At 36.2% G+C, this 22638-nt stretch overlaps 2 protein-coding genes, 1 long non-coding RNA gene and 1 other non-coding gene across 14 annotated transcripts; 3 read left to right on the top strand and 1 right to left on the bottom strand.

Moving 5' to 3' along the window:
* The first annotated feature begins 7885 nt into the window (after positions 1-7885).
* Positions 7886-9042, top strand: LOC113339782 (pathogenesis-related protein PRB1-2-like). The gene has a single exon (XM_026585013.1). It carries the CDS (start codon positions 7958-7960, stop codon positions 8726-8728), a length of 771 nt encoding a protein of 256 aa, XP_026440798.1. The 5' UTR covers positions 7886-7957; the 3' UTR covers positions 8729-9042.
* A 64-nt stretch (positions 9043-9106) lies between these two features.
* TRNAG-GCC lies at positions 9107-9177 on the top strand. The gene has a single exon. It is a non-coding gene; the product is annotated as a tRNA-Gly (tRNA).
* An 822-nt stretch (positions 9178-9999) lies between these two features.
* LOC113339797 (cytochrome b561 and DOMON domain-containing protein At3g61750-like) lies at positions 10000-11629 on the top strand. Its single transcript, XM_026585023.1, has 3 exons — positions 10000-10258; positions 10359-11069; positions 11161-11629. The coding sequence occupies exons 1-3, from the start codon at positions 10055-10057 to the stop codon at positions 11437-11439; spliced, it is 1194 nt and encodes a 397-aa protein (XP_026440808.1). The 5' UTR covers positions 10000-10054; the 3' UTR covers positions 11440-11629.
* Positions 11630-15838: 4209 nt separating this feature from the next.
* On the bottom strand, positions 15839-19842 carry LOC113340074. 11 transcript variants are annotated; one of them, XR_003355293.1, is made up of 10 exons: positions 19485-19842; positions 19241-19309; positions 19093-19153; positions 18889-18973; positions 18240-18346; positions 17635-18131; positions 16750-17536; positions 16480-16556; positions 16253-16307; positions 15839-16146 (listed from the first exon to the last, which is right to left on the bottom strand). It is a non-coding gene; the product is annotated as an uncharacterized LOC113340074 (long non-coding RNA). The 11 variants fall into 11 exon arrangements; XR_003355294.1 differs by having other exon boundaries at positions 19241-19305; XR_003355298.1 differs by having other exon boundaries at positions 16750-16820; positions 16932-17536; positions 19093-19842.
* Positions 19843-22638: the final 2796 nt, after the last annotated feature.

The following is a 22638-nucleotide window of genomic DNA, read 5'->3' as shown; positions in this document are numbered from 1 at the left end:
ACCTCCATTGTTATGTTTTCCCCAAGAACTTGAGTTTCCTTGTTTATTACTCCATGTGACTTGACTTTGTAGAGCTTCTTCTACTGGTTTTGCAGCAGCTGTTTTTCACATAATATCTCTGCTCATAAGCCCGTAATGAACTTAATAATTCGTTAAGAGACATATTTGCAGCAGTGTTACACTCTTCAATAGCATTTACTTTTGCCTCTATATTTTCAGGTAAACTCCTTAAAATCTTTTCAACAATTTTCGAATCTTCTACAATATCACCATTAGCCTTCATCTCATTGACAAGATTAAATGTCTTTGAGAAAATTTTTGATATTGTTTCAGTAGCTTCCATATGCTTGTTCATCATAACCATCTTTCACAATATCCAATTGTTGTCAACTGTTGTTATGCTCTTATAGATTTGCGATAGTCTAAGAAAGAAGGAAGAAGAGCAGCATCTGAGATGATCCTCAGAAGGCGAAACTGAGTTGAATTGTGGGTGAGTTGGACAGAAGTTACGTCTTATGTTTAAGGAAACTGAGATAAACTCTTTGGTTTTATCTCGAGAAATTTAGTTGCACAAAGAACTGAACGAGATGTTGCTGCCATCAGTTATTGATTACAAGCAGATATGTATCTAATATTCATGGGTTGATCATTGTGCTGTTAATTTGGCATATTGTGGAACTTGGTGGAGTTGAAGCTCGAAAAGTCTATGGCAGAGTTGAATGGAGAGAGTGGTTGCTACTCGTGAGATCAAATAGTTACGAGTAATGATGAATAGATATTGCCATAGAATAGTGCAGTGAAGCTTTAATTGTCATACTGACAGACGACGATGATTGACGATGTAACTGAGATGCCGTTGTTAATTTTTAATGGGTGCAGTTGTGATACGAACGTGTTCTGTGGATAGTTCACAGTGGTAACGATTTTTGTTAACTGGTAATTGGTTCTCGGTGATGGAAGATGAAGCTGTGATGGGTCAGAAGAGGTTTCTTATCTAGACCAGAACTAGAATCCTGATGCTATGAAGATCTGAAGAGTCATGTGCGAAGATATAGAAGATCGATATTAAGATCGAGATTAAAAAGAGAATAATTTTTAAGAGTTTTGTGAAGCTCGTTTTTTCAACAAAAAAAAAAGGTGTTGGTGTTTTCCATTGTGAAGTACAAACAAGAGTTTTGAAGACGTGCTGATGAGTAGTTGTTATTCGAGAGTCTGGTAGTTGGTGTTGTCAACGGGAAAGCTCGAATTTGTACTGGGCAATGATGATAAATATGAAGTGGGTTGCTGCTAGTATCGGCAGTAGAAGATGAAGACTATTAATGAAGTCCGCGAATGGTTGGCTGGTGATGATTAGCGTGAGAACAAAGATGATTTGGTCTTGAGTAAACCAAAGTAGATGGTGTTGTGGTAGAGCATTGGAGGATTTTAAAAGGTGAAGAATCTTTGGGTGAGTGGTTGGTTCGAAGGGTTGGGTCATGGATTCGAAATCAAAAAAAGTAGAAGAAGATCAAAGTTGGTATTGCAGTCGAGAGAAGGACTGGTACAGTTTGATGGTGTTGATTTCGGATTCAAAGACTTAAAATGATAAAGAAAGTTCGGAAGATGGTATCATGTTAAGCTCAAACATGGTGATTGAAGAGTTTGTGGCAGAAACATGGAAATCTTACGAAGTGTGGTAGGCTTTGTGATAATTATTGCTTGTGGCAGAAGCATAACAAAAGAAATATTATGCGAGAATCTTGAAAAGAAAAGAAGTGTGAAGGTTTCGTAACCTTAGGTGACTGGAACAAAGAAGAAGAGAAGAAAAAAAAAACAACAACACGGTTGTGAAGAAAAAAAAGTAATCACCAGGTGGTGATGAGAGATTGAAGAGAAGATACATCACAAGGGTGTGATCGCTAAAAGTGAAGGAATCTCAGTGTGGGGACTTGGCTAGAGAAGTGAAGAAATTCCAGCGTGGAATTTGAAGATTTGAGTAGAAATCCTGCAGTGAAGTGGGTAAACAAGAGATGATATTGAGCTACAATGCTTAGTGAAAAAAGTTGAAGGTGAGCTACAATGCTTGATAATGAATTAAAGCATTTGTTTTTGTGTTTGGTTAGCAAGTTGTATAGAGCAGAACGAGGTGTTTCTAGCTTGCTAATGATTTGATAAAGAATGGTGTTCCGCTGCGATGAATAAGAACGTGAAAGAAGTTTGTGATTATTGATATGGTATGATAGCAATAAAAAGTGAGTGTTTGATGATTGTTGTTAAGAAAATAAAGAAGATTGGTTTTTTAACCGAGTTACAGTTTGAACTGTGGTTTGTGAATTGAGTTTGATAATGATGACAGAATTTTGGTATGAGAAAAGACAAGAACGTATTAACGTTTATTAGTGGAATAAGAGGAATAAAAAGTGATAAAAGACAAGTACGTGCAAACGTTTATCGATGGAAGAAGAGGTTTATGGAATTCAAGTTGAAGGATATCTTGATTTAAGGGAGGATGTTGGAAGTTAAACCAAGATATGGTGATTTGGTTCGTGGATATGATGTTGATCCAGTCCAAGTGGATCAACATACGTTGTTGAAATACTGTGCGATATTTGGAAGTTCGAGCTAACTAGAGAATCAATTTGTTTCGGTTGTTGTATTTAGAGTTTTACTATGGTTATAGTTTCTTTGTGTTTATAGAAGTTTTCTTTATTTAGAGTTTAATTTTGTTAGTAAAATACTTTGAGCGATCATCAAGTTTGTGAGACTATAAGTAGGCTATTCAGCCATAAGAATTGTACACCGAATTTGAATATCAATGTAGTCTATTATTTGCTTTCGTTTGTGCTCTCCTCTCTTTTGCTCAATCCTACACTCTGCAAAAATTGGCCAAACATTTCAAGCTAGCTAAGCAGAAAGATGCTTTCCTCAAAGTAATGGTCGAAAATAGACTCTGGGATATTCAATGTAGAAGATATCATATATGTTTATGCAGTATTAAATTTGATCTTATTGAAGTTGTATGTTTTCGATGGGAATTACGTTTTTTTTTTCCTAGTTTTCATTTAATCTGACAGTTCGATTTTGATTTACTCAGCAAAAAAGAGGAAGAAAAAAAAACTCCGACAATGATGCCCTCATTATCTTAAGATGTTACATTTTAGTTTGGATCACGACATGTTATTTGCTCTTTAACAGTTTCCTTAAAGCTGTCCATTTCTTTTGTCAACAAGAGGATGCAGGGGAATTCAGTCGAAACTTAATTTTCATCTGTAGTATCATTTGGTAACTTTGGTTATAAAAACCAGTGAACTCATGTTTGACTTACTGATCAAAAAAAAAAAGGGATTTTTAACAAACTGCCACACTTGCAAATCCCGATTCAAGAAAATGCCACCGTTTTTTTCAGAGTATATTAAATGCCATAACCGTTAGTTTTTCCGTCAGGACCCACACACTCGGTCTTTTTCGCTGACTCGGTCAAAAGAATCTGTCGCGATTTACATATTTACCCTTAAAAACCCTATTATACTAGAATTGGTGATTGTTGTTATTTGTTGATCTGGGTGATGGATGAGAAGAAACAGTAGAGAAACGGGTTTGTGATGTTCTTGAGAGAAGACAATGGAGAATTTCAGGGGGAAGTGGAACTTGAGTATGAGTGGGTTCTCGAAATCAGATGGGTTCAAAGATGAAGAACAAGGGTTTAAAGAGCTTGTAAAGAATTAGAACATGGGTTTGTGTTGGAATCGTTGTTAGAGAGAAAGAATGATGATGGTTGCGGATGTAATTTACATAAAAGAGAATCAGTTCTCAAAATTTAAGTTATCATCAAAGTCTCCCACTCTCCCCTGTCTCTCAAATCTCCAATCCTGATTCTGGTTTCTTGTGCTACATCACCTGGAGGTAAATTCTTCCTCAATAACTGTTGTTTTCTGTGTGTAAATTCATCAATTAATGTTCAATGGAAATTTTTGTGTTTTCAATGAACTGGGTGTTTTTCAGAGACAAGATTGATTTTTGAGAAATGGGTTTAGCTTGAATTTGATAAAATTTATTAAAGATCGCTGTTTTAGGGATTTTGAGAAGTGGAATTGGGATTTACTGTTAAGTTGGTTCATGCTTTAGTAGATTTAAGGTATGCCAACAGCAAGACCTATAATTGACACGGTGACTGAATGTTATGCCCTAACTGATTTCCATGGTGGGGTGGAGAAAATTGAGCTCATTTAGTTTATTGAATTGTCAATGGCGAGTTCATGTACTGATGTAGGTTTTGGATGCATGTACTGGGCATGCTATGGCAATGGTGAAATGATTCATCAGCCAATCAGTATTTATGTTGTTCGACTAATGTATTCATCAGCCAATCTGGTGAAATGGTTATGAATACAGTTTTAGATATTTAATGGGTAACTGTACAGTAGCATATCATTCTTCCATTCTAGTTCATGCGGATTTGAGATTGATTTGAGCAAGTAATGGCAGAGGTCATCATTTTTATTCAGGCATATTACTTTCCCTGCAGAAGATTAATCATTTTCCTTATATTTTCTGTTGACCCACGTGTTCTGCTGCGCTAAGTCTGTAATGATATCAGAGGTAGCAATTTGCTAAATAAGAGACGGATTTTAATTTTTTTTGGTACAGTCTATTAACAATACATGGATGCTTTGTTTTCTCACCATGTTACTTAAATAGCGGTTCATATTAAAGTTCGAATCTAATGTATAATTTATCATTACTTGTCAATGTAGGGCAGCCAATTGAGAAAGTAAAAAGTAAGAACAAACTTGAAGGAGTATCTGGGTAAAGAAGAATAGAGAGGGGGAAACAATGGAGTTGGAAGCAGTGAAGAATTTGTTGGAGAGAACATCATCAGAAAGGGAGGAAATGTATGACTTACCAGGCTCATTATTCGACCCTCTAATCATTCAAGGAATCAAAGTTGATCTTATTGAACCAGGTCGAATTATTTGCTCCATGAAAGTCCCTCCTCGTCTCCTTGTAAGTCAATAGTACAGTCAATCTGAGCAAGATTTTACCCCTTCTCTTTAACTTTCAATTTTTACGTTTGTTCTCATTAGGCTGTACATTATTCTCATTTAAAGACGATGATATCAATAGAGAAGGCATTCAGCCATTTCGCGTACATGATTGTTATGGATTTGTTGCTGTGGTTGTAGATGACAGTGATGGTTTTATGATCTCAATGGAATGTAGCCACCGGTGGTGATGGTTTTTGAGTTCTCGGCTTTTGTTTCGAGGGCACAAATGTCATTTACTAAGCTGGATAACTGCCACCTATGCACTAATGGATGTTAACTGTTCTTTTGAAAAAAACGGGATGGAAAAGGTCAAATATATGGCATTTAATAAACTCTGAAAAAGACGGTGGCATTTTTTTAAACTGCAAATCGAAAGTGTGGCACTTTATAAAAAACCCCAAAAAAAACAACAACTCATGCTTGACTTAAAAAATTGAAATTCCTTCCCTCTAAATGACCATTCCTTGCCTCCTAATAAATTGACTTTTTCTTTTGTGGCCACAGCTCACAAAAAAAAAATGTTAGTTGCTCACTTGCTTGTTGCCCCGGCCACAAAACCCTTTGTCATGTGGTTTTTATCGATCCCACGACCATCATAACCGAAAAACTACTCTCCAGTGTGTATCCAAAATATTGTGAGAAAAATTGAAAGAGGTGGGCTCAGTTTTGTCCTTGACAGAAATTGTTGTGCTTACCTCAAAAAAAATCGGTGAATAAATATTTTTGTTAACTTCTTTTTTTTTTCTGATCGATTTAACTTAACCTTTTCATGTTTATTCAGTTCTAGAGGTGTTAGCAGCTCTTTCTTCCCACTTATGTGGTGATCAATCTTCATCAAACAGGAAAATTTAGGTTTCATAAGAAAATTTAGGTTTCATAATATACTAAAAAAGCTTTTACCCACATGACAATTATATTCTAGGGTAATAAAAAGATACTCGTGTCGTACTAGTTATTTCATGTAATTTTCGCAACACGGGCGCCAATCTAATTAGGGTAGTAGTAGTTATTTCATGCAATTCTCATTAGGTTGTTGTGTCTCGAAAATCTATATATATATGAATGAAATGCAAACCAAACAAACTCCATTTATATCTGGATCTTATATATTTCTTATGGTAAAAACAAAAAATTTAAGAAATTCCTTGCACACTTCTCGTATTAAGTTACTATACAAAGTAACAATATTTTTCTTTCTATGTTTGCAAATTTTGTTAAATATATTATGGTAACAAAAAGATACTCCTACAGTTTATTCCATGCAATTTTCATAACGTTGTTAGGTCTGGAAAATCTATATATGCATGAAACGCAAACCAAACCACCTCCAATTTTGTGCATCTCTTTGTGTAACGAAAAGATGAATCCACTTTGTTTCTCTTGGGCCTTCATTCTTCTTTTTTTCTTCCCACAAACTTTCATGGAGTTCACGGTGCAGCTGATCCTAATCTAATAAGTAGTGTATGCAAGAAGTCAGTGGCAGATCATCACGGACAACTAAAGTATGATTTCTGCGTATCATCTCTGACAGCTGACCCTAAAAGTAATACTTATGATGTTTTTGATCTTGGTTATTAATCATATAATAATACTTTAAAGAAAGGGATTTCGATTAAATCGTACATTCAACATCTTTTGAAGGATGGAAAACAAAGTTCAGATGTTACGGTTCGTTTGAAAGAGTGCGGGGAGAGGGACTATTGGGATGTTGATAGAGCTATGGAAGATGCAGTGGAGCTTTCCTTAGTGGAGATTATCCAACTGCCGGTATTTATGTGGATATTGCCGCTAGTATGAAAACAGATTGTCAACGTCGGTTTGACGGTGGAATCACTTCTCCACTGACGAAAATAGAGAATGAATTCAGTCTACTTGTTTCAATCACATTTACGCTTAATGATTTGAATATGCCGATCGACGACTAGTATGTGGTTTTCTATTTTTAAAGTATTTGAATATTTTCTTACTCCCAATATCAAGGAATGTAGGTTTTGATGGATGCTAGTAATAAAAGAAAAGAACAGTTTTCTTTAATGTTTAATTGTTATACATGTCTGAGCAGTATCTATGAGAGGGTTGGGGTTTCAGCCCCTGTCGCCCTCTCAGTCCACACGCCTATTTTTTTATTTTTTTTTTAATCTAATTTTATGCCTTGTTTGGTTGGAAGAATTGGGAATCCAATTATGGGGTAATCAAATTCTTGGAATTCAATTATAAGAAATTGAATTCAAATCTAAAAAATTAGCGTTTGGTCGAGGTAATCCAATTTCTTTTGTTTTTACCTTGGAATCCAATTCCATTGCACTACTAGACCAATGCATGGAAATCTATCATTTTGGGAGAATTGGATTCCTAGGAATCAAAATTTTTAATCACAAAAAGTTGATTTGGATCCTTTGGTTCAAGGAATTAGTCACATTCTCCTCGAATTGGATTACCAGAAATCCAATAACTTGAACCAAACATGATGTAGGTCCATCATGTGTATTGGCCCGGATTTGAAAGGAAAAATCCATTTTCCTTGGTCCGTCCCTGTCTCTGAGCAACTATTAACCAAAAATATAAATTGACCATGTTTAGCAATCGTGATATTTAGATTTTGCATGGTTTTTAATGACCATTAACCAAAAATATGAATTTTATAGCAATCGTGATCTTTAGATTTTGCATGGTTTTCGGACCATTAACCAAAAATATGAATTGACCATGTTTAGCAATCGTGATTTTGCATGGTTTTCGATGACCATGCATTAGTAGTTTGACCTACAATACCGGTTGACCTTAAAACAAAAATAACTGTCATCCTCTTTCCCTCCAAATTTCTCTCCCTACCACCGAAAATCTCTTTTATCTTTTCTCTTCCATTTCTCCTCTCTTTCTCTTCTTGGTGCAGCTGCTCTGGCTATGAGGAGCAGCCACAAGAAAAATAAACAATGGCAGCATCGGCAACATCCACAAGATATCAACTCCGCCTCCTACTAACAAATCTCATCGTCTCCGTAGTATTAAACTATGCCCATGCAAAAGGTCATCATCCTGGGAGACAACAGAGATTACACAGTATTCCACCTGATGCCGTTGACAGACACGAGTTTATAAGCGAACACAACGCAGTTCGAGCGAAATTTAGCGAACAGCCATTGACATGGAACAGTACTTTAGCACGTTACGCACGGAGATTCGCGTCTCAGAGAGTCGGGGACTGTGACATGATCCATTCTAATGGTCCTTTCGGAGAAAACATCTTTTGGGGTGGCAAATATGAAGATTATTCTGCTGCTTTCGCTGTTAAGAGCTGGGCAGCTGAAACATCATCTTATAATCCGTCGCTTAATTCTTGTCAAATGAATGCAATGTGTGGACACTTTACACAAATTGTCTGGACGACTACTAAAAGGATGGGATGCGCACGCGTCAAATGCAACAATGGAGGTGTTTTTGCGATTTGTGTTTACGATCCTCCCGGTAATTTTGAAGGTGAAAATCCTTTCACTGGTATCCCCCAAATAGGAGGAATAACAACGAATTCATTATCTGATGACGTTAGATTGTCAGAGAATACCAAGACTAGCCAAAAGCCGGTATTTACAGTCAATAACATCTTGCCAAATCTAACTCCAGTGAAAAGTGCACCAGCACCTGCTCAACAAGCATCCGTTGCATCCCTGATGGGTAATGCACCAGCACCTGCTCCACAAGCATAACTTAAGTTCCGCGGTACTAGTCGCGAAATCCGTCGAACATTGTTTATGATGCTTTCATAAGAACCATGAAGCTTGATTAATATTGGAAACTTATGGAAGAGAAATGTGTTGTTTGATGAGATTTGCTGTTGTTGTTATTGTTCTTTAAAATGTATACTTGTGTGATATTTGGATGTACTAAACCAAAATCTATATAAGAGAGAAACAGAGAGAAGCTTTTGTACGATTAAACAAAAGTTTTTATTGTTTGAATTTTAGATAGGAGAATACATGAGTCCAAATAATGAAATTGGATTTTTAATCTTTTGATATTATTTTTATAATTATTTTCATCAAATTTGGTTCTGGAACGTAAAGATCAGCTTTTGAATCAACAAAGCACCAGTGGTCTAGTGGTAGAATAGTACCCTGCCACGGTACAGACCCGGGTTCGATTCCCGGCTGGTGCATCTTTTTTTTTTCTTTCAGAGAGGAGATTTTCAAGCAAGCCCAAGACTTTTTTCTTTTTTTGTAGGTTTCTTCATTGGTTGTTTATTTCTCAGTGCTTAACTTATAATGTACTTCCTTCTGAGAGGGTGGTTTGGTTGATTTCTCGATGATTGTAATGTAATTTGTTCTCCGATAAGTTCATTTTTAGAGAGGAGATTCCCCAACAAGCCCAATCACGAACTTTTTTGTATTACGTTTCACAGGTGTTTGATTTCTGATTGCTTGTAACATAATTACTTCTTTGGTTGACTTTTGGGTGCCTATAATGTGATTTGTTCTCTGCTATGTGATAATTCCATTCTAGAGGGAAGCCACCTCTTCGATAGTGAGTCACCACCAGTAGTGGAATTTGAAAAACAATATAGTAAATTTTGAGGCAGACCGAGTTTTTTTTGAGGCATACTCAATTTTCAGCCGAATCTATATTTTCGTCTAGGTTTGGATGATAATTTTAAGGTTCGGCTGATAATTTTCAGCCAAAAATATGCCTCAAAACATATCCGGATGCCTCAAAACACGTTTCAGAAAAATACTATAAATTCTGGAAAACTACTAATAAAAAAGTAATAAATGGGCCCAAAACATACACTAGCACATGGCCCAGTTAGTTGCAGTTACCAACAGAGAATATGGCGCCAAGGATTGAAACACACGCAATATGCAACTAACCACCTTCAACAGACACAATCATCATCAATCACTCGAAAACTTCAACTTTAAGATACTAAAACATCTCAACCATTCTCTGATAACCTCCTCAAACCATCTCTTTGTAATAATCTCAAACAAACTACATTCTTAATCTCACACCAAACATTACTAATCCTTCGAATAATCATGGTTACACACTATTCAATCCTCTGTTTCTTCTCTGTTTTTATCCTCAGCTTGAACCCCGAAAAAACTTTTGTGTTCGGTGAGGATAATTCAGAAGTATTAGATGCTTGTAACGAAGATTTAGCGACGTTTCTTCCTGTTCCGTTCGGGAATATTTCGACTCATTTGGGTTGTTACAGGATTTGGAATACCTTCATATTACGAGTAAGTTCCTTTTAAGGTCACGTTTCTTGTCATAATTCGATTCATTTTTTGTCATTTTATTCGTCTGATCGTTCCGTTTACATGTTTTTGTATTTTGCAGTTCTCTCAGGATGAGAAGCATGTAGTGAATATCATTTTATCTGCTGAATACACGAACGGATGGGTTGGAATTGGATTTTCGAAAGACGGAACAATGGTGGGTTCTAGTGCGATGGTTGGTTGGATCAGTAAACTAGGCCGAGCAGTTATAAAAGAGTATTACTTACGCGGCTATTCTAAGTCGGAAGTCATTCGAAACAAAGGAGAATTACCACTCACTAATATCCCACCAGCAATTGTTGTTTACGGAGCTAAAATTTACTTAGCATTTCAGTTGAAGTTTGATGACCGTCTTTCGGGGCAACCGATTATACTAGCTTTTGGATCTGCAACACCGGTACACAGCAAGTTGTCAAAGCACGATGATAAGACGACAATTCGGTTTGATTTCTCCAGAGGTATTGATCAAGCAGCGAGTAGCCAAAATGCGACTGCGGTTAAACCTCCGAACATTGAGAAGATGAAAAGGAGTCATGGAGCATTAGCTTTAATTGGATGGGGTGTGATGCTTCCTGCTGGGACGATGGTTGCAAGACATTATCGCCATTGGGTTCGAAAATGGTACTTTTTACATACATTTATTCAGCTTGTTGGATTTCTTGTCGGACTTGCAGCTATTGTGTCTGGAAAGGTGCTCTATGATAGAACACACATCAATTTCGCGGCGCATAGAGGCATTGGAATCCTTGTTTTTGTGCTTACAATTCTCCAGGTTCGTGATGCATTCTCTGAATAATACTATTCGCTTCAATTTTTCGGTTGCAAAACGAATTCTAATCCCGTGTGTTTGATTGTTGCATCAGGTATTGGGATTCTTTGTACTGCCTGACATGGATTCAAAGATACGGCGATACTGGAACTGGTACCACCATTGGTTTGGAAGGATAATTCTAGTCATGGGTGTTGTGAATATTGGTATAGGATCTTGCGGAGAAGATGGAGATTGTTCGTTTGGACGAATATCGTTTCCGATTTTGATCATTGTTTACTTGACGTGCACGGTTTTAGAAATCTTTTCATGTTTTGGACGTAAACATGTCGAGGATATTAGTGATCCGACTATCGAAGTAAATCAGTTTTGATACTAGGAACATTCAGATATGCAAACGATAGTGTATAGTATGTAAATTTCCGGTGGTGCTAAATTGTGAACGGGCTATATACGTCGATTTAGCTATGCATCTTGAGTTGAGACATGTTCTAAGCCAGTTTTTAACCTCATTGTGTGATTTCATTACGATGTATATATGTAACTTCGCCATTAAAACATAATCAGAAGATCTTAAAGAAACTAAAAATTTATATGATATATAAATAAATAAACAAAGATTAACTAATAACAATAATGACTATAAAAAGAGAATTGTTATGAAATGATACGATATTTCCAAACAGTAAACTGATTTCCGAAACAGTGAACTGCTCCACTAACTATATAACTTGTCCACTAACTAAACTAAATAGTTATTAGTACTGGCATATACATGGCAAGGCTAACATACTAGTTATACATACATGCACTAGTTTGTATTTAGTACGAAGCACTAAACTGATTACTAGAGTTTGGAAATGAAAGTAAAGAAGTGGTTCTTATTCCTCTCGTTGTTGCTGTTACATATCCAAATGGGGAGATCACTCGGCTATTTATAGCCATTAGCATAGAGTCGGTAATTGTACAAATCACCCACGTGTTTACATCTTAAGGCTTACTTAACAACTAAGATGTTGGTGCTTATCTAGTTTAGGCGGTTAAGGATTTAACCTAGAAGTACTCCAGTGTTTACTGGATTATTCCCGATCAATGGTGGGCCACCTCCACTAGATGCGTTCACGTAATACTCCCCTTGGACTACCATTTCTAAGAACGTTGCCTCATTAAAATTTTGGCGGTAAAACCCAGTGGGACAAAACCCGGTCGAACGAAAAGGAGTACAACACCGGCATCTTTAAAAGAGATGATGGTCGTTAAGAATTTTCTCCCCTTGTTGAGGTTGCGCCAGGAAAAACCATTTAGGACAAAACCCGTGCTTAGTGTGAGGTTGGTCACCGCTACAAAATAATTCCTCCATTAAAATTGCATTAGGAAAACCACTTGGGACAAAAACTTGTACGCCTGAACCGGAATATAAATGCGGTTATCTGATATCGCTTCTCAACAGCCTCTATGGATATATACATCTCTTTAGGTGTTGATCACCGTTCTAACATTGTTATGTCGTTAAAAACCTCGCCAGGATAATCCAGAGGGACAAAACCTGAACGTAGGAAAATATGAGTTCTCAGAACTATGATAAACCCGTAGATGTTGCCTCGTTAAAACCTTGCCCAGAAAAACCCAGAGGGATAAAAACCAGGAAGAAGGAAAAAGAGTACAACACGTCAAACTGCGGATAGCAGTGGACTCGCATGCCTCATTAAAACCTTGAAAAAGGAAAACCCAGTGGGACAAAACCTTGACTAAGGAAAAAGAGTACACGACGTAATGTACAATATGCTCATATCCATAGTCTTCCATGGATTTACTCCCCCTGATGAGAAGCCTCCTCGGTTGATCATTATGCCTTGTAGTACTGTTTAGAGTTCTGAACCACCCTTTAAAGTCTTCAGCAGCTACAACTTCCTTTATTTGAGAAAATCAGTTTGATTTTCTTATGTGCAATTTCTTAATGATCATCTTGTCGTTCCATCCTTTTATTCTCCACTAGCTTTGTCCGAACAATCATAATCGATCGAAGGATAAATAAGTATCCTCTATTACCAGACTAATAACTAGGAAAATGTTTAGATGTTTTAACAAACATGCCAAAAATCAAAAACTCAAACAGTCCGATTAGCTTTTCTCTATGGGAGACATCCAGCGATCTTTCATACAAAAGATCAAGCTTAATGGTACCACGAAGATCAAGAGTTTATCTTCGGACCAATGTCTCGATATTGGTACTGGGACAGAGCCAGACTTACGTGTTTACCAGAAACCCAATATCAGGTATCTATAGCGTATTTCGGCTGATATATCATTTACACATCTTTTGTGTAATGCAAACCACAGAGTGATACACTACCTTTGTTGAGGTGTAAGCCGATCAATCTTAAATGTATGAGATCGAACGACTGAAACAATGTTATCTTGTCCATTTAAACATGTCTAAACCTTTAAGTTTGACGAAATTAATGGAATTCCAGCTACAACGCTCAACCAACAGATTGAGACCATGTTTTACCGAGAATTCATCTCGAACTTCTGCTTTTAGCATTTTTTGTGCTTTGGAGGACTCTTCAGAAGTTCCAATCAAATAGATGTTGTAAATATAAAATCTAGTAAATGCAAAATACATGGGCATAGAAGATGGTTCACATATTTCTGGATAATGGCATCACTTAATTAGACGTTTGACCACTTTCGTCTTTATTGAGCGAATGCATATGACATGGTAATTCTACTGATAGGGAAAACCTTCAGGAATTTGTATGCAGTTATCTGTATCTAGTTTATCATACAGATTTGCAGTAACCACATCCACTAGATGCACATCGAGTCCTTGAAGGACTTCCAGACAAATACCAAAGAGGTAGTTGCATCCACAAAGAGGAATATGATTCTTTGTAATCCATCTCAAGTTTATGTGAAAGACTTTGTGCCATTAGTTGACTTTGTTTTTCTTACTATGCACACACCCAATTGTAGCCACTAGGGTCCACTAGGGTCACATCATCGGATGTCAGTACTACAAAACACCCTCCCGTGGCTTAGAGTAGCTCACATTATCGAGTGTTCTGGTTGCAGTACTCAAAGCTAAGCATTTTATGAGAAATTTTTATTCTGCCTGAATCTCTCCCTTCTAGTTTAACCAATCATTTATCTTTGATGACATTTCCATAGAGAGTGGTTTAAACTAACAAAACCTACGACAATATCAGTGGATACTTTGACTATGTCATCAACAATCATTGGATTACGATCGCAAATTTCTCTATTGCATGCATGCCTTATGGAAATCCTCTCATTTTGAGGTTCCACTACCTTTGCAGAGACATTCTCTTATTAGGAGAACTATACTTAGAGAAATTAGATCTTCCTTTGATCTCTTTGAGAGCACTAAATCTCAATAATTGTGATTGCTTTCTCTTTGATAAGGAGAATAATATTTTGTGTCAACTAATCATCCATGCTCAATGTGTGTTTTAAATGACACACTAGTTACTATACTCACAACTTCTCATGAAGCAACTTGATTTGCAACTTTTGAAGATATCAAATCTTCGGCATGTCTATCATTATTGAAAACATGAAGATGAGATATATCCTAGTTTATGCTTTATGAAAACCAGGATACTTCACGCCGTTTTTCAGGCGACAACCTTTCCTCCCCCTAACGGCGGGAAGGCTTTCTCATCAATTTTGCAAATCTTGTAGTAAAGTAGTAATAACAATGGCATGTAGCGTGTCTCAAACAGAAAACATGATAATGGTTTATGAGCAATGAGTTCAAAATGCTTGATGAATGAATAAACAAAACCATCCAGTGAATGCATAAGAAAAATAGATTACTCACCATCAATTCCCAGAGAATCACTAAGATCTACAACATCAACGACTGACAGTCAAGAGTTTCATTTTAAAATCTATATGAGTATAGATACACATTTACCACCCCAAGTGATATGTCGAGTCATTTACGACTACCAGACCATACTTCTATCAACCTGACCATTTTCTGTGGAAACTCGTTTTCAAGGTTGGAACTATACAATAAGCGACCTTAGTTTTCCTCACCGCGCTCTCTGATTAGCATCAAAGTCGTAACCGATGTTGAGACTAAGGTCTCAAGAGCGTACACAAAGGAGAAAACACATTAATATGGATTGAGGTCCATACTTGCCAATCATATAAACTTTGTCGACAATTCCTTTGCAAAGGGGGATATCCATCCACAAAAATTTCAGTAGCTACTCTGAATATTATCGACAGTAAGTTAAAAATCAGTAAATAAACGATCTTACATCATTCTCTAGAGTATGAGGATATTCTAATCCATTGGTACCAAACTTCAATATGCGGATACTCTTCTCCATGAGATATCAACGCAAATTAAATGGATATGCTCCTAGTCACACTAGTGGAAAACAGACATTCCGCGACCCTCAGAACAGGTCATATATAAGAGTTAAACGACCTGTTCTAGGGTTCTCTGAATGGGTTGTTGATAAAGCGTTTTTTAATTGCACGACCCCTTACGCGTGGGTCTCTGAACAGAGACCGTTTCTTACGGTAACTAGATGCTGACCCCGTACGCGTGGGTCGTAGATTTGAATTATAATATAAAAAAATACAGATTCAGATCAGGTGAAATGCCTGAATCCGAATTAATCTGACTGACATTGAAGTCAAACTAAAGTCAAGTCAAATTAAAGTCAAACTGAAATTCAAATGCAACTTCAAATTAACTGAAATTCAAATACAACTTCAAATTTGACTGAAATTTATAATCAAACTGAGAATTTTAACATTCATTCATTTAATCCATTGGGTTTAAAATTACACAAAAAAGGAGGAAATTTTGAGTTCAAAACAATATATATCCAAGCTAGCTAGTAAGTTCAAACAACAACATGCTAAGCTAATTGATAAACCAATAGACGATGTTCCGACAATGTGTGACAGGCAAGAATTGAAATGTTAAAACTGCAGAGCCGATGCCAAACCAAAAGAAACATATAAAAAATGTTTTGAGACTATCATGCCTCTCACTAAGGTGTAAGCTCCAAAGTAACCAGGATATCAAGAGAACCTACATATCAAAACACAACAATTCAGAATTTGTTAAGGATACGTAACAGTCATGAATATTACAAGCTGCAAAGATGAACAACTTATTTTACAGTTAAGGAAACAACCTAACAACCCTTGTTACCACTTTCCATGACGAATCTTAGTACACCACTGCAGGCCCTAAGCACAGAAACTTCATTAGTGATGCATAAAGAGATGGGTCAGTTATTGCTATTTTTGGATTGATTGGCAAGACAAACTAAATGTATTTGGTTCCAGGGAAAATAAATCCAAATTTTGCACAAGAGATAAAGGTCAAGTAGAAACAAATGCGTCCATTTCTGAAACTTACATGCAGTAGAAGGGGAGGTGTTGCACTATAGATTTGGCCATTTGTCCAAAAGCAACCAAAAATAGTCATCTCGGCAGCTGTTACAAACACAACACAAATTTATGAACGCCCATACCTATAAGTACCGATACTTTCAAGGTTTGGATGGAACAATTAATAATTGACAAAGGATTTATTGAAAGTTAAGATACACAATGAAATTACTGTGTATACTTCTTTACAGTAAGGGAAATTCGATACGAAAAAGGCTTCTAGGCCATTGAAACTAACCTTTATCAAGATCTGTAACTTCAAAAACCTACAATTGGAATTTTACCACCAAGTTCCATAGAGACAGGATGCTACACAGTCACATACCAAATGAGAAGGCTCAAAAAATATAAAAAAACTTAACATAATTCCAAGGTAAAGCTATAACATAACTTAACCAATTGAGATGCGGAGGCCATCACCTTAGAACCAGTTGCAGAACTTCTGATGAATGCAACCTGCTTAAGGGACGGATTATCTTAGTGCTTATTCAACATGAAATCAATAATACCATAGATGCAGAGATAAAACATCAAATAACGATGAAGAACAAAACCTTCTTTTACTGTAGGACTCTAAAACAGGACAGAACCGAAAACAGGGAACTGAGACAAACAGCAGGAAAATTATCGCACAACCATAACTACGATAGGAGAAGATTGCAACAAAACAAAAGCTTCAGAGAAATCGAAGGCAGATAAAGGGTAAGAAGAAGATACTTGCACAATATAAACTATTAATCATATGTGATCAGGGGAGCTACAAGTGGAAGAAGAAGAAGATTATAAGTGAGCTCATTTATTAGTATCGAACTTTATATGTCACAGATCAAAAATAACTTTGTATGGTTTCGCTCACAAGAAGTATACCAGATTAAGGTCTTAGTAATTCAAACTAAGATGGGGGTATAAGTAACGTTAAGGAATGCTTATCTTTCAAGTAAACGAGATCTTTCGTTGTGGATTATACCCAGGTGAGCAGCACAAGCATTTCCAGTATTGCCACCTTGTATTCTCCTTGATGTTAGCTGCATAATTTAGGTGTAAGTTTCTAATTTATAAGGAGACAAAAAAGAAAAGTAACTAAACCATTTGGAGGAATTCAATTCCTTTATAGTTCACTAACCTGTCATGTAATAGGAACTCGATTGCAGTTCTCATTATAGTCTCTTTGTATTTCATCTCTCCTTGGTTACATCAATCATATGACATAACGAATAGCTACTAAGGTTCATAAGTAATTACGAACTAACATAATTGCACCTGAACTGGATTATTTCCATTGAATGGGGTATTTCTCATAGTACGAGGAAATCCTAGTTCCGTTACAACATTACAATCTGAACTGTTTTCTTGTAGCAGGTACTCAACCAAGTTGAGAGATTTCCTGGTTATCATGAAATTCGCTTGGGTTAGTTTTAAATTCAACACTAGTTTAAAGGGTCAATTAGAATCTTAACCTTCACAATCATAGATATCCAGTACTATCCTCATACTACTAGAACAATATTTAACTTCAAGACACCGAATTTTTTGGCTAGGAGAACATGCTCATGTCTGTCCACCTCCCTCTGAGATGGCCTGCCAATCTCACTACATACTTTGTATATCTCATCCTCTTCACTGCATAATAAGCAATAGCTGGTGAGATTCATATTTTGTAACCTAGTTTAACCAATAAACACTCCAAACAAACTTGGTTATTCGACATAAAGCTCTCAAATAGCTTACAAATGGATCCTCCACCGAGTAATGAAAAAGACCACAATATTTGCCTCCATCAATCGTATTCCTTTGTGCTGCACTTCGGGAGTAGATCACTAGGTAAGGATGGTTAACTGCAATAAACACACACACAAAGAACCACACATCATATCAAGCAATTTCTCAGAGTTGCAGCAACATGTTTAAACAAACCAACACCAATTCAACATACATGAAATAATCAAACCAACAGAAAGCAATAATGAAGGATATTAACCTATTTAGCCATAAACCAAAACAAACAGCTTGGTACACATTAAAACAGGAGTGTCAGCTTGTATGGTCATACTTTATAAATGATCCACATGAATTTCCAAAATATTGACTACACAACATTAAAACAGAAGTACAAATTATTGTTGCATGTCATTTCAATAGATTCCAAAACATTATAATATAAAGCAATCATGGTATATTAAGCATCCATTGTGAGCACAATTTTGAAACAAGCCAACACATATCAAGACCTTGTAGAGACAGGACAAATATTAATTTACAAACAAAGAAATAAATTTATAAATGCTTGGACATATAAATTGAATGACCATCAACCCTTAACAAAACAAACATAAACCTTGTAGATTATACTAAATTCACAAAAGAATCAGACCATTACCTTCATGATTATCTCAAAATCATTGGAAATAAGAGGAGCCTTCAGTCAAGAACCATCAGTCACATGATTGTACATGTCCTTAATCCTACATCAATATATAGAAGACCACAAACTTCAATAATCAACGATAACATCAAAAAGAAAACCTACGGATCTAACAGATAATTTCAGTATTTATCAAATAAGGTCATAAAAATTACTCACATCTCATAAACAATTTCTTTGTATTCTTATGCAGATTCGAAACAACAATCCGCGCCTCAAACTATACCAACAACCCGGAAAATCATCAAATCCAATGACAAAAATCCTCAAAATCTTAAAACAAAATACACCCTGAGAGAGAAATTACATATCGAAGCAAATCTTGAGTACGGGTAGATTCAAATAATAATCTCAGTACCCATAGGAGTAAATCTGACTTCAATAGCAAACCAAAAATCAGATTCAAACTCATAATCATCGTAAAAAAATAAAAAATAAAAACATAAATTGAAGAACAAAAACAACAATAAACGGAGTATTACAGTAAACTATTCTTATGAATCAGAGAAAAATAGTTGTAACGAGTAATCTTGTTGGAAAATAAATCTCACCCTAACCCTAAATTTCTTCATGACTCAATTGAGAAGAATCGATACCCTAGTTTCTTCATGAATCAATTGATAAGAATCTATACCCTAGTTTATTCGTGATTCAATTGAAAAAAATCTCTATCCTCAATGATTTTGATTGAGGAAAAAAATCGAGAGAAAGATAGAGATTTGGATCGAATGTGAAAGAAGCTGCGAGAGAAAATTAAAAAGGGTAATGGAAGATAGAGATGTATAGACGAGATTTGGATATCGATAAACTTAAGGGTGGAGTTCGAAGAAGGGAAATTTTTCTGCTGCGGAGAAGTACAAAGAGATATAAAGCTGGTTTTGGCGAAGGATAAGTGAAGAGAGAGAAAATCTATGAGAGATATATATAGCCTCAATTAAAAATATCAGAGCTGCATCGCAGCTCATTGGTCGCTGAATCGGTAGTTCCTTGGGGACAAAATGGTAATTATTCAGAGACTGTTTTTTAAGCTCCCAGATTTTTTCCGTGTTTTTATTATATCAGAGACCGGTTTTTTTGGTCAACGGTCCAACTACTGCCATTTGAGGGTCTCTGATGTAGGTTGTAAAACACCCATTTTCCACTAGTGTCAGGAGTTATCAACTCATCACTCAAAGAGAATATGGACGTTATCTGATTAGATTGGAATACCTCATACAAGAGGTTTTCGTCTATGCTTCTAAGCATATTTTTAGACGAAACAGTCGCTGCGATTTCATGGCATTGCCTTGCAAGGACTTTATTTTATGCCGAATCAAGCAAGCGTACTCTTGCTAAATCTAACAACAGAGTAATCTCCAACACCTCAGGCATTTGTCGGTGTGAGAATTTAGATGAGACACAATTGGAATGAACCAACATCGTCGACGATTCTCCCCCTGATCTAGGCGGTAATGTCTCATCAACGGAACCTTTAGTTCCCATTATTCTACCTATCAAGGTCGCAACTGGGTGTAAAAAAACAACAATAATCGCAACCCAGGAGAGGTAACTGATCAGGTTTCTCTCTCATTTACTGTCCAGCTGGGATAATTTTAAGAATTTACATTTCCATGTAAAATTAACAGTAAACTGTAAACGAATTTTGTGACTATAGACACTATCTCAATATCCGCCCCCGTCCTGCCAAGACGATAGATAGAGATCAACAACGACGAAAAGCACTCCAGGTGCACGTACTGTGTCTTTTATGTCACAACGATTGCAGAGCTCTACCAAGCTCAAAGATGGCTTATTCAAACAATTTCTTATACTACCGTGTCGTATCTTTCCACTTCTAGTGGTATGGTGTTTACCAGGTTCTTAATCCTGATAACTATTGTGGTTCCCATATTCAAATATGCCTACCACAATTGCATTTTCCTTCTTTGCTAAAAATAGACTTATTCACATAGGTACAATTTCAAATTTAATTCACCAAATTTGTGATTTTAGCTAATAGCTCAGGTGACGAGAAGACATGATATTAACTCTAAATATCATTTACAAAAATGAAACACTCATTATCGCTCGACATTTGCATATTTACGAGGCGCAGTTAACATTTGCAATAATCGTTGTAACAACATATACAAAGTGCAGATTAAGCACTAGATCTTTAAAGCTCGTCGATGCACATAATAGGCGCATATTATGCATGCCGTAAAAACCAGCGGAGCATGTAAGGGCGTAAAATTTGCAGCTCTACTTATTGCTCGCCACAACATTTTATACGACGCGAATATCTTCTCTAAAATGAAGACGAACTATTTTCCAAAAAAATAAATGGTGAAACAAGAAAGAAAACATTCAAAATGCAATATACACGGTTCTATCATAATATCGACAAATCTCCAATTTCGTCCATTAGGCTCGACGGAATATTAATATATCAAAGTTGAAATATGAACACATTCTTTAACTTGAAAGAAATTGCTTAATATCAATTATAGGTCATTTCAATGACCAGTGATAGAGACTGGATAACCTTGTTAACCCGGTGTCCATTTTTCATCGCATTCCGACCCTTTAGGTGGAGCGACTTTGAATTCTGGAGATTACCATAGCAGAGGAATATAAAATTTTGCTATCCCAAGAATGCAGTAATTCCTCGCTTTGCCGATACTAAAACCGTTAACACCACAAAAATCAGTGATGTACCAACGAAGAAAATTTTATTCTCTACGCTATCCAAAAGGACGGGGAAAAACCTTCTGTTGGTTGGGTAAAGCGGAAAATACTAGAATGCTACAGAATTCAAATATTTGGCTAAATTCGGAAACCGAATAACATCACAAATATGAGTCATTGCTAATACGTACCTATTTTTGGATATCTCTTCATATACCGCATAATTTTCTGTGCCCCGAATAACACATACAAAACACGGTAAGATGTCCAACTTTCTCTTCATCAAGTCCTAATAATGTAGGAAACAAAGTTAGACACTATAAGAATTTATGCACAAAACTATTTAACAATAGGTAAATTAAATATGCAAAAATTGAAGAGAATTATCCTTTTTCATATCGTCATTCTCTGCCAGCTATCATAGAGCAATTCGTGCTGATAACGTGTTATGAAATGATACCATATTTCCAAACAGTAAACTGATTTCGGAAACAGTAAACTGCTCCACTAACTTTATAACTTGTCCACTAACTAAACTAAATAGTTATTAGTACTGGCATATACATGGTAAGGCTAACATACTAGTTATACATACATGCACTAGTTTGTATTTAGTACGAAGCACTAAACTGATTACTAGAGTTTGGAAATTAAAGTAAAGAAGTGGTTCTTATTCCTCTCGTTGTTGCTGTTACATTTCCAAATGGAGAGATCACTCGGCTATTTATAGCCATTAGCATAGAGTCGGTAATTGTACAAAGCACAAACGTGTTTACATCTTAAGGATTACTTAACAACTAAGATGTTGGTGCTTATCTAGCTTAGGCGGTTAAGGATTTAACCAAGAAATAATCCAGTATTTACTGGATTATTCCCGATCAATGGTGGGCCACCTCCAGTAGATGGTTCACATAATAAGAATTAACTATTCACCCCATCGTATCAAGAAAGAAAATTAAATATCAAAATAAAAAAAAATTGCAGTACCAGCTAGACACTAATTTTCGTCCATCAATCACCTCCCCAGCAACCAGTATG

The sequence above is a fragment of the Papaver somniferum genome, unplaced genomic scaffold (genome assembly GCF_003573695.1).
Source record: "Papaver somniferum cultivar HN1 unplaced genomic scaffold, ASM357369v1 unplaced-scaffold_21, whole genome shotgun sequence".
NCBI lineage: Eukaryota > Viridiplantae > Streptophyta > Magnoliopsida > Ranunculales > Papaveraceae > Papaver > Papaver somniferum.
The sequence above is the reverse complement of the archived record's forward strand: the minus strand, read 5'-3'. Positions and strand labels throughout refer to the sequence as shown.